The following is a 19150-nucleotide window of genomic DNA, read 5'->3' as shown; positions in this document are numbered from 1 at the left end:
TACATCGACTTACAATAGGTTGAATGACACGTTTGCCATACCCTGACGGGGTCTGTAGCGTTTTTAATCGTACTTTTAAACTTCGGGTTTCGGGTAGTAACCGGCGAACAAAGAGAACTACAAAACTCGACTGCTTTACGGCATATACGTCACTTCCACCACCACCCCCACTTCCTTAAAATCGCAGGGCTGTCAAGTGTCACGCATTGAGCGTGACAGTCACTCATTTCGGTCTTTTGTCACGCTCTCCCGCCACACATTGAATTTCTCACGCTGAAAAACTATTTGTAATATATTTAATATGCCGCAGCGCCCAAACTCTGGCCAAGCCGCTCTCACTGTGGAACAGGCATGAATTCAAGCGCGTCTCCTCTGGTGTTGTTCGTCTGGTGTTGTTAGCCAATCAGAAAATAGCACTATTGTATCTGGGTAACATTTAACGCAACAACCAATGACACCCCGTAGTCTGGGGTGTTTTTTTGTCTGCCTGACTATGTTACGGAAGCTATCTTATCCTCCGTTTATCTTCATGAATCAGGTAATGATTATTTGTCTTGCCTCAAGCTATAATGCAAATCGATTTGTAAAATTTGCAGATTTATTTATGGTAGCTTGATATTATAATATTGACGATATGTGGTTATTATCTACCACTCAAACATTGCATTGAAGTATCATAGATTCAGTAAAACGGTAACCAATAGACTGGCTACTATAATGACACTGGCTTGTAAACGTGATCATCGCGATCATTTGTCGTTAGAAAAAAAATAAAACCCATGAAATTATATTCATATGACATGCTGAAATATATGCCACTGTACCTGGGATGAAGACATTTCACATGCGACGCAAGCAGAACACCTGCATGTGACCTCCTCCTACAGTGTTCAGGGCTATCATGGTTGTCAACAAATGCACGATGACAGAGTTTACGACAGTATTAGAGGACAATACTGTTTCCCAACTGTAGGGGGACCCCGAGAGCAAAAGTTACCTGGTGTTACTTTAATGATAGAATCATGTTTTAAGTGAACTTAAATATTTTATTATGATAATATAAATCTTTATTTATTGATTGATTGTTTATTTTATTTAATTTGTAATGTTCTATATTCTTTTCTTAGAAAAAAAGAGGACTGTAATAGTTCAATCTGTTAATCCATGCAAATTTCTTAGTCCTCACACGTGTGCACACTTCACACACACTTCACGCATAGCATGCATAGTCCCATGGGATGTTGGCTATCAACAACAAGGCAACTCCTATGATTAATTGGGAATTTCCCATTCTTCGCAGTATGTTGGAAACACCCGCTTTAGCTACAGAAAGGCAACATACGAGAATACCCCTAGAGTCTGCGAGAGCGGGGGCGAAAGATGACTCATTGACTGACAACATGATAACGACAGGACTGGAAACGACTATGAGTAATGAGAGCACAGCACAAGAGAACACCACAGCAACTGTCACAAGTTCCAGAGGTCCACAAACAGATGCATGTATGTGTCTGTGGTTGGAGGAAAGTTACATCACACCATGGGTTGAGGATCCACCAGGGGAAGAAGGGGTGTTTGGGTATACAGAGACAGAGGCATCGCATTGATCACTTTCTGCGAAAGCGATCAAATCAGTCGAATGAAGCACAGCAACTGGACGCAAACCATAGTTTACAGTGCATCAGTACCACTGTCATGGAGGATGTAAACTCAAGCACCGAAGTAACAACTGAGGTGGAACCAACAACAGGTGTGGAACTCACCCAGCCTCCCAGACCTGCAGTCGAGAGGAGACTGTATGTGAAGTGGCCTGGTGCCAGTGACAAGAATTTGTGGGAAACTGAATACTGACCTTACCTTGATCCTCGAAAAACTTCGAGGCACAGTGGAGAAGAAGTTGGAAAGGATGGGGGACATCATTTATGAGTACGGGGTATAAAGTTTTGGAGTGCAAGAGGCAAAAGGCGGGACAAAGGTTCCAACCCCACCAGTTTCCAGGAGGCAACAAGAACTCAAGTGCCTCGTTCAAGAAAGGAGACAGCTTAAGAAACAGTGGAAGAAGGGCTCGGAGGTGGAAAAGGAGGGCATAGAGGCACTTCAGGCTGACATTAAAACCCTGTTGGCATCCCTCCGTAGAGCAGAGAACCTACGGAAAGGAAGAAAGAGCAAACTAGAACTCGATTCTATAAAGATCCCTTCAAGTTCATTAAAAGTCTCTTCACGAAGGAAAAAAGTGGAGCTCTAAAAACAACAAAGAAAGACCTAGAGGACCACCTGAGAATAACAAACTTTGACTTAAAGCGACATGAACATCTGGCCATCCCATCAGATATTCCACCCATTGAACCCCCGGAACATCATATTGAGACCAGCCCTCCGACATGGAAAGAGGTGGAAAACATAGTTCTACGGGCAAGATCAGCATCAGCCCCGGGGCCAAATGGAGTCCCGTACAAAGTGTATAAGAACGCACCATGCGTCCTGAGGTTCCTCTGAAGGCTTATGAGAACGGCGTGGCAAAAGAAGATAATACCCAAAGTGTGGTGTAGGGCAGACGGAGTCCTGATCCCTAAGGAGAAGGATGCAGTGAGCATCAGCCAATTCCGCCCAATTCCTTACTGAATGCCGAGGGTAAAATCTTCTTTAGGGTCATTGCCCAGAGGATGGCCGTGTTCCTGCAAAGGAATGTGTATGTCGATACATCTGTACAGAAGGCAGGAATATCAGGGTTCTCTGGCTGCTTGGAACATTCCAGCATGATCTGGCACCAGATCCAAATGGCCAAAGTGGAGAAAAGGGACGTCCATGTAGTTTCCCTCGACCCCGCCAATGCATTTGGTTCTGTGCCCCATGAACTCCTGTGGTATGCCTTCAGATTTTTCCACATACCGGACACCATCACAAACCTGGTGAAGGCGTACTTCCAGGATCTGCAGTTCTGTTTCACCACCTCAGAGTTCACCACCTCATGGCAATGCCTGAATGTAGGTATAATGGTGGGATGTACAATTTCTCCGTTAGCATTTATAATGGCAATGGAGGTTATCATCAGATCCTCAAAATGGGTTGCTAGTGGACAGCGAGTCGACTCGGGCTTCTGTCTCCCTCCACTTAGAGCCTACATGGACGACATTACAACATTGACCACCACTGTTCCATGCACCTGGAGACTGCTCAGAAAACTCGAGGAGAACATCAGCTGGGCCCGCATGAAGATTAAACCATCTAAATCACGCAGCATCTCGATTGTGAAGGGAGTATTCTCTGACCTGAAATTCTTCATCTGAGATGACCAAATCCCAACAGTGTCTGAGCAGCCAGTAAAAAGCCTTGGAAGGTGGTACGATGCAAACCTTAAGGACAAAGACCAGGTGTAACAGCTGCGCAAAGACATCAGTAGTAGCCTACAGTCCATCGACAACACCCAGCTACCTGGAAAGTTAAAGGCCTGCTGTCTGCAGTTTGGTCTCCTACCCTGGGTGTTGTGGCCCCTAGTAGTGTATGAGTTTCCAATCTCAATAGTTGAGAAGATCGAAAGAGGAGTCACAGGCTACTTAAAGAAGTGGCTCGGTGTTCCACAATGCCTAACCTCCAAAGGCCTCTATGGAGATGGTGTCCTCAAGCTGCCCCTCACCAGTCTAACAGAGGAATTCAAGTGTGCAAAAAAACAGGCTCCAGATGACACTGAATGAATCTCGAGACCCAGTGGTGAGTAACAATACACCGACCTTGGCAACTGGGCGTAAATGGAGGCCAGGAAAAGCAGTCCAGGAGGCAACAGTAGTGGGTCATGTTCAGCAAGGGAGAGGAGGCCTTGGGTTAACTAGCCGTGCTGTTTGGAGTAAGGCCACTGCAACAGAGCAGCGGCAGATGGTAGTGCAGGAGGTACGCCATCAGGAGGAGGCTGCAAGGTGGGCTAAGGCAGTCTCTCTTGCCAAACAGGGACAGTGGACTCGATGGGACAGTGTGGAGAAGAGGAAGATTAGCTGTAAGGATCTGTGGGCCATGGAAGCAAGGCGGTTGAGCTTTTCCATCAGAGCAACGTATGACGTCCTTCCAACACCAGTTAATCTTCACCAATGGTATTGTGAAGATCCGGACTGTGCCCTCTGTTCCATGCCAGCCAACCTCAGGCATATTCTCACAGGGTGTAAAACAAGCCTCACCCAAGGACGCTATACTTGCTGTTTGGAGGTTGGAACACAGTAGTCCGACCAGTGGAGGTGGGCTGCAGAGGTTTTGTGGCAACATCTATGACCAGACTGCTTAAAGACCTGGGAATTAAGGGCCAGAGCCAGCGTTCGGCAATCAGAGCTGTATCGGAGGTGGCAGAAGGTAGCAGTCAGTGGCTCTGGATGAAGAGGAAAGACCCCAGCTGGGCCCCGAAGGGAGAGGGCCAGGAGGTATGCGGTCAACAATGCTTGACTCAGGGAGGAGGATGCCCCTGCCATGCATAGTCCCATGGGATGTTGGCTATCAACAACAAGGCAACTCCTATGACTAATTGGGAATGGGACGCAAGCGTAGGATTGATCACCCTGTCGCTGGCCGCCTGTGGGGAGTGTGTATAGTGTGAAAGGCCGAAACACCCTAGGAACCAAAGGTAAACTACTGACGATGCACTCCCCAAATATCACGATGCGCTCCCCAAATTTCATCAAGCTCACTGTTCATGAACTCTTGGAAGTGCTTGCACAAAGGATAGTAACATCTCATCCTGTGTTCTTGGAATCACAAGTCAAGTCAAGTCACATTTATTAATATAGCCTAGCGCTTTTTTATACTACAGATTGTTTCAAAGCAGCTTTACAGAGATAACAGGAAAATAATGCAACAAAGTTTGTTTCCAGAAGAAAATAGTGTCACAGTCCAGCTTAAGTAAGCTGTGATGTTTAATTTTTGTTGTAAAAAATTTATTAATTTAGTTCATTTATATATATATATATATATATATATATATATAGCCGCTCTGGAGAAAACCCGTGATGTCATCGTCCAGCTCAGTTCAGTTCTTAAATAATGGTGTCAATGCAGGCAGATCAATTTTATTGTTGAATATTAAATTAATGTTAAATTTAATGTCCCCAACTAAGCATGCCAAAAGCCAATGGCAATAAAGGTGAAACAAGGCGAAAAAGGCGACAGTGGAAAGGAACCAAAACTCCATCAGGTGGCAGAATGGAGAAAAAAATCTTGGGAGAAACCAGGCTCAGTCGTTGGGCCAGTTCTCCTCTGACCAACGAACGAACAGTGTATGATTATAATTCAGGCAGCATTATATAAGTCAGATTGGATTGGAACTTTCAGAATATTATCCAGTTCTATGTGGTTGAAGATCAGAGTCATCACACTGGTAGTGAGAGGGGTTTGTTAAGGATCAGTGCCGATGGCTGTCTTGTCGATGAGGCCTTCACACGGGAGAGTCTAGTTGACACAAACTCTGCTGACACTGCAGGGATGCATTGTGGTCGTGTCTAGGAGCAGGTCCTCCATCTGATCTGGATACGGCTCGGATCCAGCTGATTACAGTAAACCTCGGAATAAGCAAAAAGACTAACATTAGCGTAGATGCCATTCTTCTTATGATGTAGATGTACATCGGGTGTTATAGGAAGTAGTGTTCCCAGTTCCGACTGACCTAATTTATGCAGCCTAATAATCATTTAACTGATTTGAATAATAGGAATGTATAATTTTCTGTGTGTATGCCAGGTTAAAGAGATGTGTTTTTAGTCTAGATTTAAACTGACAGAGTGTGTCTGCTTCCCGGACAATGTTAGGGAGAGATTAGGTGCTAAATAGCAAAAGGATCTACCGCCGGCAGTTGATTTTGATATTCTAGGTATTATCAACTGGCCAGAATTTTGAGATCGCAATAGACGTGAAGGACTATAATGTGTTAAGAGCTCGCTCAAGTACTGGGGAGCTAAACAATTTAGTGCTTTGTAAGTAATCAGCAATATTTTAAAATGTATACAATGTTTAATAGGGAGCCAATGCAGTGTTGACAGAACCGGGCTAATATGGTCATACTTCTTGGTTCTAGTAAGAAATCTAGCTGATGATTTTTGGACCAGCTGTAGTTTGTTTATTATGCATGCAGGGCAACCACCTATAATATCATTACAATAAACTAGCCTTGAGGTCATGAACGTATTAACTAATTGTTCTGTATTTTTCATTGAAAGCATATGTTGGAATTTAGTTATATTTTTAAGATGGAAGAATGGCGTTTTACAGATGCTAGAAATGTATCTTTCAAATGAAAGATTGGTGTCAAAGAGCACACCCAGGTTCCTAACCAACGACATAGACATGACACAGCAGCAATCAATTATTAGACAGTATTCTAGGTTAGTGCATGCATGCAGAGGTTTTTAGTCCAATCATTAGAAACTCTTTTTTTTTTCAGAATTAAGCCATAGGAAATTACTAGTCATCCAAATTTCTATATCAGCTATGCATTCCGTTAATTTCTTGAATTGGCAAGGATGTTTCATCGGGACGCGAAGAGATATAGAGCTGAGTATCATCATCATAACAGTGAAAACTAATCCCATGCTTCCTAATGATATCACCCAAGGTTAGCATGTACAGGGTGAACAACAACAGTCCTAGTACTGAGCCTTGTGGTACTCCATACTGAACTTGTGATCGATAAGACATCTCTTCATTTACTGCTACAAACTGATAACTGTCACATAAGTATAATTTAAACCATGCTAATGCAATTCCACTAATGCCAACATAATTTTCGAGTCTATTTAAAATAATGTTGTAGTCAATGGTATAAAATCCAGCACTAAGATCGAGTAACACTAACAGAGATATACAACCACGATCGGATGATAAGAGCAAATCATTTGTAACTCTAATGAAAGCAGTCTCAGTACTGTGGTAAGGTCTAAATCCTTACTGGAAATCCTCGCAGATTAATTTATTTCTACAAAGGAACATAGTTGTGAGAATAATAGACAGCTTAAAAGTTTTCGGTACATATCCTAGTGACAACAATGAATTAATTATATTAAGAAGAGGATCTATGACCTCTGGAAGCATCTCTTTCAATAGCTTAGACGGTATAGGGTCAAAAATACATTTTGTTGATCTAGATGATTTAATGAATTTAGACAATTCTTCCTCTCCTATTGCAACGAATGAATGTAATTTTTCCTCAGGGACACTACAATTGCACTGCCTGATGTGCTGTAGTAGATGGTTGCATAGTTATAATTTTCACTGTAATATTATCAATCTTGTAAGTAAAGAAGTTCATAAAGTCATTACTGTTATGCTCTTTGGAAACTTCAGAAGTAGAAGCTTTATTTCTTGTTAATTTATCCACTGTATCAAATAAATACCAAGGGTTGTGTTTGTTTTTTTCAAAGACAGTCGAAAAATAAGCAGATCTAGTACGTTTTAAGGCCTTTCTGTACGCAAGCGTGCTCTCTTTCCATGAAATGCAAAAAACGTCTAGTTTTGTTTTCTTCCAGTTTCTGGCTGCTCTCTGAAGATAAAAAAATCAGCAAATTCTTTGATGAAGTCTGTATGGTGCCCTGGTGGCCTGTATACCGTAGCTAGCTCAAATGTCAAGCGAGATTTATCATTTACACTAGATAGTGTTACATTAAGCACCAACACTTCAAAACAATTATATTTTAAACTAGACTTCTCAGTAATTCTGAAGATATTACTATATATCACAGCAACACCACCCCCTTTTCCTTTCAGACATGGCCTATTTTTAAGTAATTTTGGGGGTTGACTCATTTAAAGTAATGTAATCGTCTGGTTTTAGCCAGGTTTCTGTCAAACACAACACTTCTAGGTTATAATCTGTAATCATATCATTAACAATATGTGCTTTTGAAGTAAGGGATTGAATATTCAGCAATCCAAGCTTTATCATTTGTTCATCTGTATTATATCTATTTTTTATTTGTTGAATATCAATTAAATATTTACCCTCAAATGGGTTTGGGAGTTTTTTGTATTATCTAATTCGAGGAACAGACACAGTCTCTATATGATGAAATCTAGGTGAAAGAGTCTCTATGTGAAGGGATTTATCTGACCTCAGTGACGTGAGACAGCTAGCAGACGGTCGGTTTAGCCAGTCTGTCTGCTTCCTGACCTGAGCCCCAAATCATCATGTTTGAGCTCTAAGACTATGTGCCATATTACTAAAGAGAAGAGCAGCACCATCCCAGGAGGGATGAATACCATCTCTTTTCAACAGGTCAGGTCTGCCCCAAAAACTTTTCCAATTGTCTATGAACACTATATTATTTTGCGGACACCACTTAAACAACCAGCCATTGAGTGAGGACAGTCTACTAAGTATTTCATCACTCCGGCAAACACATGTATCTCATCACGCACATGCTCTCCCTGCTGGTTGGGGTCTCACTGTTTGATGAACACATTTGTTCTCAGATAATTTTCTCTCACATATGAAGATTGTTAGCACTCATTATCACACATTCTCTGGTCTGAGAGCAATGGCATAGGTTTCAACAAAATATTGAATCCCTCAGAAAACCTTTTTAGCCAACCTTAAACACCAAAAGGAAACTATTTTCACAGAACTAATGTTTTAAAACTTTTGAAGAACAGTGCAATCGCCAGAGGAATTTGGTCGTTTGTGTTAGCATTTGATTTAACAACACACCAGTACAAAATCATGCTAGTGCTTTGGATGTGTATTAACTCAGTATTTCTCTTAATATCAGATATTTCTTTATTCACAGGAAAGGAGGAAAAGACAGACAGAAATTGAGAATAAGAAAAGACAACTAGAGGATGACCGACGACAGCTTCAGCACCTCAAGGTAAGACACTGATATCTGAGGCCAACATATTTGTCATGACTGCAGTTTATATTTATATAAAACTGTAATTTAAATGCTAAACATTTTCTCAGGTTATGTAACCTGGTTTCCTGAGAAGGAAATGAGACACTGCCTCATGGCTTAGACGCTATGGGAACACTTCTGCGTGACCAGTGTCTGAAGTACATGTGAAAACAGGGCAATCTTGATTGGCTGACGTGAGGACAGGTGACGTAGCGTAGCGCGTCAGCAAGACCATAAAAGTGCCCTGATGCCACGGAATCCTCAGTGTGGCAGCATCTCGTTCCCTTCTCAAGGAACAGGATTACATATGTAACTCGACGCTGCGTTATGGATTTGACGCTATGGGAAAGTTAATACCAACGCCACCACACTGAGGGAAAATGCCTGCCGATCAAGGTTGTGCCACAGACATTTGTTGAGCAGAAAGACTAGACCAACCCAGAAGGACATATGATCCTGGGATTGAATCCATGTCCAGGCTGTTTAAATCTTATGAATGTGTGGCCGCAACACAAACATCTTGCAAGGATGCACCCTAGGATAGTGCCTTGGACGATGTTACACCCTGTGTGGAATGAGAAAGCCAATGAGAAAGGTGAACTCCTAACTTAGCATTTTTGCTGGCCGTACTGTCTAAAACTTACGATAAAACAAAAACGATACGCTACATCACCTGTCCTCATGTCAACCAATCAAGATGGGCATTTTTTCACATGTGCTTCAGACACCGGTCATGCAGAAGCATTCCCATAGTGTCAATGCCATGATGCAGCATTGAGTTCCATTCTAAAGGTAACCCACTATTTCACCCATTAATCTGGAAAAATAAATAAATAGATAAAAAGGCAAGTCAAAGGCCTACTACAGTATTGAAGATGAAGCGACAGTTTACAGCTTCATTAAACTGTTTCACTCCTTCTAACCCATGTCTCTTTTATAGAAGCCAATTGCTGGCACGTAAGAAAAAAAATATGACCTACTAAGTCATAGTTATGAGATAAAAAGTCATTATAATGACGTAAAAAGTTGAAGTTATGACATAAATAGTCAAAATTATGAGATTGAGAATTATGACTTTGGTAAAATTTACTTTTTATCTTATTTACATTTTTGTATCTCATAATTATGAGTTAGTCTCATAATGTTGCATTGGTCATAATTTAAACCTTTATGTAATAATTTCAACTTTTTACATCATAAGTTAAATTCATAATTATGATTTTGTCATAATTTTCTACTTTTGTGTCATAATTTCGTCTTATGTCATCATTTCGGGTTTTTTTCATAATTATGATTTTTATCTCACCATTTCACATATGTATCTCTTTATTATGACTTTTTAATGTTATAATTATGATTTAACAATGTATATTGTTTTTTTATGTGCCAGAGAAATGTATTTCCATAGTCTTTGATTTCCCTTCGATCCATTATTCTTTATGCCCTCGGTCTTCAAACTTTTTCAGGCTAAGGACCCCTTGGAGCAGGGATCCCTGTTATAAGTGCTGCATTTTAAGATTGTCTGATGATATTAGTGTTGACTGGAGCACTGTGATTTGGTGCAGTCTGTGCCAAGAACACCCCGTCAGACACAGGAAGGAGAATCTGCCATGGGGGGTGATAAGACATCCTGTTTGTGGGAAGAGGGAAATGCTTCACTCTGCTAAATATATGGTGTATTGTCTCTGTGGCCCTCAGGTCAGGTGTACATGATTGTAAACTGTTGGAGGTCTTTCCCCCCCCATTTCTGTTTATGCAGTAGTTTAGAATAGACATTTTAATGTCTTTGGATATTTTTGGAATATAGCATGCTATCATACTAATACTACTTCTTTAATGTCAGGGCTGTACAATGCCACATATATCGCATTTGCTATGAAAACATCTGGCTGTGCGATGAATAAATTTACCACAGTTGCATGCGTGGGACTGTTTTGCATGTGTGTAAGACAGAGCTGTTTGTTTCTGTGAAGTGAGCGTTTATTGTTTGTAGTATTGCAGCGTTTTGCTTCCACTCATTACAGGCAAACTTTTTTCCCACTCATATGCTCTGCAGCGTTCATGGTGATGAAATGAGAGCTATTTCATTCATAATGTGTGATGTAAATATATTTGCACAGTGAAGTAGCTACTATTTTAAGTTTATTGACACATTAAATCGATAAAGAAACATGAATTAGAAAAGGCACAGAACGATATTAAGTGCAATAAGCTGCGAAAAAGAACTCAATGCGGGACTCGCGCACTGACTCATGCCTTTTTTTCCCTTTTGCCTAGCGTTGCACCGCGTCCGCTTACTTAAGGCGAGACACTACAGGTGAATAGGGTAAAATTTTTAACTAGCCGATATCATTATGAAACTTTCCCAGTTGATTACCTACATTAAGATGAGACAAAAATGTATTACAAGTTTTCTGTAATTTAATGTTTAAATATGCAAATTAGGCATTATCTAATTAAATATGCACTAATTTGCATATATTAAAAAAAGCCTAAATCTGAGTATTGGATGAAGCCAGGTTCAAAATTTAATTTTTCATTGTGTTCACATTACAGAGAAATTTACAGAGGGATTTATGGATATCTACTTTTGTTATCCTGTAAATCAGAATATACTGTCAATAGCCTTAAAATTTCTTTTTTCACCATGATTTTTGGAATAAAATGTTATATAAATCAGGCTAGGAATAATATATGTACAAATCCCTCTGTAAATGTCTTCATAATATAATTAGGTATAAGACTGGAAAGTATGGTGTATATAGGTGGTACTGAAGTGGAGATTTCGGACTTGGAGTATTGAAGTGGAGATTTCGGACTTGGAGTATGAGAGAAAAGTAATTTTGAGAAAACGGGGTTTAAAGATTTATATTGTAAAATGAGATTGCGCATTTAGAGTTAAATCCCCCCTTTTACTTTCACGATTGGTTGCTGATAAAAAGGAAATGACCATATTTGGATCCGACAGCATTGTACAGGAGAGAGAGAGAGCTTTCTAACGGTGTATGTGATGACAGGGTGCAGGTCGCGATCGCGGAGCAGCGGGATGATTTAGAATGCCAACTTTTGGTTAATTTATGAGAAATCTACAGACGCAAACAGACAAAGTGTAGTAAAATAAAGACCTAAATGTGTTTTTTACCACTTATTGAAAAACAGAAATACCCCGGTACACAAGGTGGCACTGCACAACTTTACGCTTCTGTCACTCGCTTGTCACACAGAAGAAGAAAAGAGCCTGTATTTACCATTCACACACTTTTTTTAGCTGGCAAACAAAACATGGACATTTTTGTAGTCGCTGTGGTGTTTGTCATAAAGTTCTTTGTGTTCAGACACCAAAGAGACCAGTAGTCTCATCAAAGCGCTCATCAGTAATCACACCACTGGCCCCATTCCGCTCTCTCACGGGCCTTGGCCTCGTCCTGCTCGCCACAGTCGTCTTCTTCTATCAGTGTGTGCTCGGCAAGACCGTTTTTGGCTTGAGCGCCCCCGAGGCGTTTTTTTTTAAATTACGCTTTTACGTCTGCCGTTTTGCGCGTCGGTGTGCATACTCACATTGGCACCGTTTGTTTAGTCACAAGGCGTTAAATGTCGTCGATAAGCACGTGCGATTATCGTCTCAGTGTGCACGAGGCTTCACACTTCAGATGTGTTCATAGTCTCACTGTTTCACTGCTGTCTGAAACATTAGGGGGATGTTTAGACTAAAAAATCCTCTAAACAAACAGAAAGAAGTTGTGAGTAGTAGTTTGGCGGAACAATCTCAGATCATATTGTCAAATCGAATTTTTGGTTTTATGTCGAATTTTTGCTATGAAAATAGCCTTGGATGCTGACATGGCACTAAATAAAACAATCTGAATCTGTTTTAATGTAAAGCATTTTCTGGAAGAGTTAAATATTACTTTAGAAGGATGTGGATACTTATATTGAGGGTGTTTGATAAATGTGTGTATTTCATGTATTTTAAAGTTATAAAATAAATTAATAGAATAAAGGCAGTATACAGATTAATAATAAAGAACTGCACTATTTATGGTTGTTTTCAGAAACGGTAAGGCTTTTATACTTATTAAGTTATAAGTGTGTGGCCTTTGCTACAAAACCATCAACATCTGTAGCACCAGTATGTTCAAAAAGAGTTAACACACACCCCTGAGTGTCCAGCATGTACTATACCAGGGGTCTCCAACCTTACTTAATTTGAAAGTTTTTTTTTTCTTAATTTGAAAAATTACTTTTTTTAAAAGGTAGTGGCCGAGAGCTAAAATACAGTACTTAAATCTCTTAAATAATCTCTCATAACTCTCATATTAACAACTATCTAAACTGTTTTAGACCTAAAAGAGTTTTTGTAGGCCTATATGTCACCCTTAAAGGTATTGTAGGTAGAAATCCACAAAAATACTTTTTGTCAAAATTTGTTTAAACTGTCTTTATATATCAATGCATAATTAAAATGTAAGTACTCTGGAAAAGAAATTATAAAAATCGAGTGTCTGTAGTCCTCTTAGGACTACAATAAACACAGCTCATTATTCCATTAACTCCCACTCCCTCCCTACTCGGCTCCTTCCAAAGCCACGCCCCCAAAACAAATGAACGCGCGATCCCGGCCATTCGCTCAGCTGGAAGAGTCGGACGCGTTTACCAGCTTTACCAGATGTAGTGACATCATGTCAGAATCACAAGTAATAAAATAACTAACTTTATCAGTATGAATATAAACAATTAACATGGCTGTTAGTACTCACTATCCAGCTCGCATAACGATACTTGTAAAGTTTAAAATATTTTACTAGCTCGTAACGGAATCAAACTCAATATAAGGCAAAGCTATAAATAGCTTCATTGAAACACGTTTGCCGTTAATATCAGTTACACTGTGATGAAGGTGAATTTGTAAGATTCATAACATAAGATTGTTTACAGATAAACTGAATTACATACACTCAAACACCTTCTCACAACTGCATTGCAGACCTAAGATAATATAACACACACACACACAAGATATATTGTATAGCACATACAGATACAACATAAAGACATATGTAAACATATGTAGAGCATATAACAACAAACCAAACGTGAAAAAACGGAGTAGATAGAGTTCACGGTGAAAATAGGAACACAGTTTAGGCAGAGGGTAAAGCTAGGTATAAAAATAGATCCCCTAAACTTTTTAACCTAAAGTTAGATTCGGCGAAATTAAATAAAACAGCTTTCGACTGCAGATAGGCCTATTGCTTATTTATCGTCTCAACCCTGGCTCACTAACAGTAACGTTATACTAGTCGACACCAAAGTTACACTGTCATAGCTAAGCCAGTACCGTTAGTTATGCTACGTAACGTTAGGTAGCTAATATTAGGTAGTTAGGTGTGCTAGTGATACATGCTTCATGAAAAAATAAATGCCATCAAAATGAAAACAGCAAGATTACCTGTCCAGCAGAAATAAAGCCATCATGGAGTCACTTTTCAGCCCCTTGAGATCCCTCAGTAGTCGCCGACGCTGGAAAGCCACGCCGACTCTCTTATGATTTCTTTATTTATCCAAAGACTTTTTGTTCATAGCCTTTTCAAATACTGTCTTCCTTTTTTTAACTCGTTTGACTTCGCTGCCTCTATATGCAGGTAACGTTACTGAGAATTGTGACTGTTCTTTCTCTGCCATAATTGTTTGTTATTACTAGCTTCCGTTCCTTTTCAAACGGGTGCGCGCATTTGGGCTCCTCCTGTATCAGCAGAGGTGGTATCCATGGTAGCGAGGGAGAGTGACAGTCGCCCCAGCCAATCATTTCTTTCGTCCCGGTTGGAATAATGAGCTGTGTTTATTACAGTCCTGAGAGAACTACAGACACTCGATTTTTATAATTTATTTTCCAGAGTACTTACATTTTAATTATGCATTGATATATAAAGACAGTTTGAAAAAAATTGGAAAAAAGTATTTTTGGGGATTTCTACCTACAATACCTTTAAATGTCAGAGAAAAGAACATAAATGTCAGAGATTATTTTTTTATAGAAAATTGTTCTTTGCATATTATACTGTAAAAACACATAATTATAGTTGATTTTATAGTGCATCTTAACTAGAGATGAAATGGCATGAAAATTTAATTTCATGATTATAGTGACCAAAATGATCACGATTATGACAGAATCCTGTTTCAAAAGTACTAATACTACACAAAAAGTCAATTCAACAAGTTTTATGTCAAAAACCAGCAAATAACAAATATAATTAGCATTAATATGCACTTTTTGTTCACATAAAGATTAAAATAACAACATTAAAATTATGGCTAGATTTTAAAGGAGTGTCTTGCGACATGTTATCTTCTAACTAACTAACATGTACAAGTTCAAATAAAGTTTTGACAAAAAAAGATTTATAAAAACAAACCTTGCATATTTCAGCCTTTAATTTTTATAAAAAGAATGAGTCAAAAAAGATAAATTACTGACTTTTAGAATGTACATTAGCTTATCTTTTATTATTAATAGTAAAATTTGGTCCGATTTTCCCGTGGCGTCTGTCGTTGCTATGCAACCATGCACTGCGCCCTCCACAATGACAAAGTTTTAATGGATTTTTTCACCTCGCTACGCCTGTAAAAATTAGAGCGTCCCTTCAATTATGAGCTTCCTACATTTGGAATAACGAACTTGAGCGCGCAAAAGACGTGATCGGCCCCTTGGCGAGTTACCTCCAATGAGGCCACGAGCTACTGGTAGCTCGTGAGCGACGTGTTGGAGACCCCTGATGTATACAGTGTGCGGTATGCATGTTTTTTTCAGTAGACATATATACCCAGTTGACCTAATAGTTTATTCATGAAACTCTAGAGGGCGCATAGGTTGGAACCTGATAGGTTCTTTACATGCAATCTGCAAGCAATCACTTAATTACCACATGGCACAAGCTGATTGGCCTCTGCTGATCCTGCAGCCAACAAGATTCATTGATCAATATGTAGATAGTCTGGTTCTTTGTTCCTCTGAAACTCTCCACCTCCACCTGCCTAGATCTGCAACAGGATTTATGTATGTCTATTTAGGCACCAGCAGTATGTTGAATTAGAAAAGTTGTCTTGAACCTGAAGTTGAAATTATAGTACTAAAATGACTAAAACTGAAATAAAACTAAATTAGGCTAAATAGAAATATTTAAATAATAATAATGACAGAAGCAAATAACAAAAAGTCCTAAAATTGAAAAAATAAAATTAAAAACGTAAAAATTTGAACAAATTACACTATAATAACACTGCACAGTTTCACTGTACTGTTAAAGGTGGGCTATATATGTGATTCCCTTTTTTGTCAATTTTTTCAAAATAACTTGAAATCCTATTCCTAACCCACTTACAGCCACTGAGTTAGAAGCACTGAAATGAAAATTAAGCAATTTAATCATTGTGGAACGAGCAGGACTCCAGCCAATCATTTCCAAGACCACCTAGAATCATTGGACAGTAAGTTCGTCAATCAAACGGTCGTACCATACCCCCCTCCCCCCAGCGCGCGTGACCCCCTTCGGGCGCATACTCAAAGCTTGTGACGCATGCGCATCTCGTCAGTAAAGCCGGTTGCATGATTAGTAGTAGTAAATCGTCATTACAATCTCTCGCTCATCTGAGTTTTCGCTCGTGCATGATTGCGCGTCCATGTTCTTCGAATGAGTGGAGTCAGGGCCAGCGTTGGAGGAAAGAAGGTAGGACCATTTGAATTGTATATTTTCAAAATCTGCCGGTCGTTTTCCAAATCACATACCCCACCTTTAACAATGTCAAATAATGATTTTTGGCATTTACTTAACCCATTATTTCACCAAAATGGTGCACATGTGGCATAGGTTCGAATCTGTACATTAATACCAACATGCATCTTGTGTTATTCTATTTGAGACAGTATGAGAAACTTTATTGTAAAGTGGATGCTTTTTCATTGCATGTAATGCCTTCTCCAGCCACAATAATGTCATGTTTTTGCATTATGTTCTTTTGGAGGCTGCAGATACTAATATATATGATTAATTGTGATTTACCTTGAGTATTCATTCATCTTATGCTGTAATTAATTGGATCATCATTATTATTGACAGTCCTTCTTGTAAATATTGTGGAAGTTGAAACTAGCTGTGTTTTTTTCTCTCTGTGTGTTTTGAGGCTTCACAACTTTAGAGCAGCTGTGGTTGAGAGACTTTGCTGTGTTGGCCAGAGATAAGATCCAAAAACTCTCCTCATTAGCAGTTTCTATGGAGCTTCCATTCAGAGTCAGCAAAATGCAAAGGGAGAGAAAGAGAGAGAGATGAATAGCCAGTGAATAATGGGCCGCAGGTCGCAAAAGTATGGAGGGGCCTCTGAGATTCCTGAAAACACATGCTCTCTGATATTTGAGCAGGCATTTGTCAATCTAAGATAGGGGCCAAAGGATTCTGTCCAAATACAGAACAATTCAAACCAATTGAGGTATGAAGCTATGCAGTTTTAGGCCTCTGGCCAAGTCCTGCTAAAGCTTATGTCTGTATGAAGTGTCACACTCATACCATGTCAGTATTTTGGCTCCAAAGCTTCCCTGTTTTGATTGGCTCTTTGGTTTCTCCAGGCTGATTAAAGGATGTACTGAGAGGATGTTAATGATGCGGATTGGTTTGGTGTGATTTGATTAGTGGGATGGGTTAAGACAGGTCACATGATTGAGAGTGGTGAACTCTAATAGGCCAACAAATGTCTTTGTTTTAATTAAACTTAAAATTGTTTTAATCTGTTGCCTAAAAATCTGGATCCATTTACTTTTGAAAACAATGGCTCTGCCACTATAAGCACATAGGCGCTTGTGCGCTTTGTCCTGTATTTTTTATTGCATTGCGTCAGTGAAGAGGTCTGTGTGTGTGTGTGTGTGTGTGTGTGTGTGTGTGTGTGTGTGTGTGTGTGTGTGTGTGTGTGTGTGTGTGGTCAGTACGCTCTCCCACAGTGGGTCTCTGGGGAGTAGGAGGTAGCAGTTCAAGCTAAAATGAAAAAGAAAGGAGATGAAAGAAAACAAAGAAACGAAAGAAGTAAGGTAAAGAATAAAAGTGCAATAATGCTCACTGATGACCTATACTCAAAATATGATTGAATTACTCTTTTAGTGATTTGATTATTTTAAAAAGACCAGTGCTACTATCATATGTTCCTTGATCATATTCAGATGTTTACCGAGGTAATATTATTTAGCTGCATAAGAGGAAGAAGTTTAAATTATCTGGTTACAAATTATCTCTTATTATTATAAAAAATATGATAATATATCAACATATCTATAAACATGAATATTAATCTACTGCTCTATAGTTGTCATGAAATTACATAGAGTTATCGTTTCCAGCTATTATGCCAATGAGAAACTTTATTAATAAAATGTTTGTGAATATTATATATATATATATGTGTGTGTGTATGTGTGTATTAGTTATAATATTTATAAACATTTTATTAATAAAAATATTGCTTTTGGTAAAAACAAACAAACAATGAATTAATAATGGTAAACACAATTAATGAAAAATTAAAGTTTTTTTCTGTAAATAAAGCTGAACAATTTTATAGATCAGTAAAAAAAACTGCCAGGACAAGAACAAATCTGAACTATTAGCCCAGAAATAGCTTAGAGAAGAACGGGTATTCATGAACTGTTATGCTTGAATAAAAATATACAGTATAATGTAGTATTAGCACATAAAGAATGTTATAAAGAAGATGGCCATCTTCAAAGTTTTGGTCAGTAACAGCTGGGAGAGGCAGGAATGTCCGAGGCCTGCAGAGCATTTAGCAGTTAATGCCAAGAGCTCTTTAGGGGCTGGACAGCCAACAAACGATACAACTCACTTCCATAATGCTAAGTCTTATCTTTGATTTTTCTTTTTTGACTGCCTGTAAGATATCCATATATTGCAATAAAAGAACTAATCAACATAAATGATGCTAGAACTGCAGTATACTAAAATCAGCAGAAAGGATTGGATTTGGATTTGCATAAGCTACTGTAAAAGGTTTGCATAGCAACATTATTACCCCGCCCAGTCTATATTCCTGAAGTTTGAAGGAACTGTACTTAGCTGAAGACTTTTTTAATGGTTGCTGGAAATGGGCTGGGTACAGGACAGCCTATACACATGCACATCTTATGCAGTTTGTGAATGGCAAACAAATTGGCATATAGTTTAATGTCTACCAAAAAGCAACCATCAGGCTTTAAGAGTCAAGAAGAGGGTAAGATCAGTTTCAGAGAGTAAATCAGA

The 19150-nt window shown here is 39.1% G+C and overlaps 1 protein-coding gene across 3 annotated transcripts in view; it reads left to right on the top strand.

Annotated features, from left to right (window-relative positions):
* The window catches only part of palm1a (paralemmin 1a), a 78962-nt gene that overhangs the window by 36157 nt on the left and 23655 nt on the right, over nt 1-19150 (top strand). For all 3 annotated transcript variants that reach the window (XM_077202907.1, XM_077202904.1, XM_077202906.1), the window contains exon 3: nt 8751-8831. In XM_077202907.1, the coding sequence (XP_077059022.1) occupies nt 8751-8831 (81 nt within the window). The remainder of the gene's footprint in view (nt 1-8750; nt 8832-19150) is intronic.

Source organism: Siphateles boraxobius, unplaced genomic scaffold (assembly GCF_051911475.1).
Source record: "Siphateles boraxobius isolate OS27281-9 unplaced genomic scaffold, OSU_SipBor_1 5, whole genome shotgun sequence".
In the NCBI taxonomy this organism is placed as follows: Eukaryota; Metazoa; Chordata; class Actinopteri; order Cypriniformes; family Leuciscidae; genus Siphateles; species Siphateles boraxobius.
This window is presented reverse-complemented; position numbering and strand designations above follow the sequence as displayed.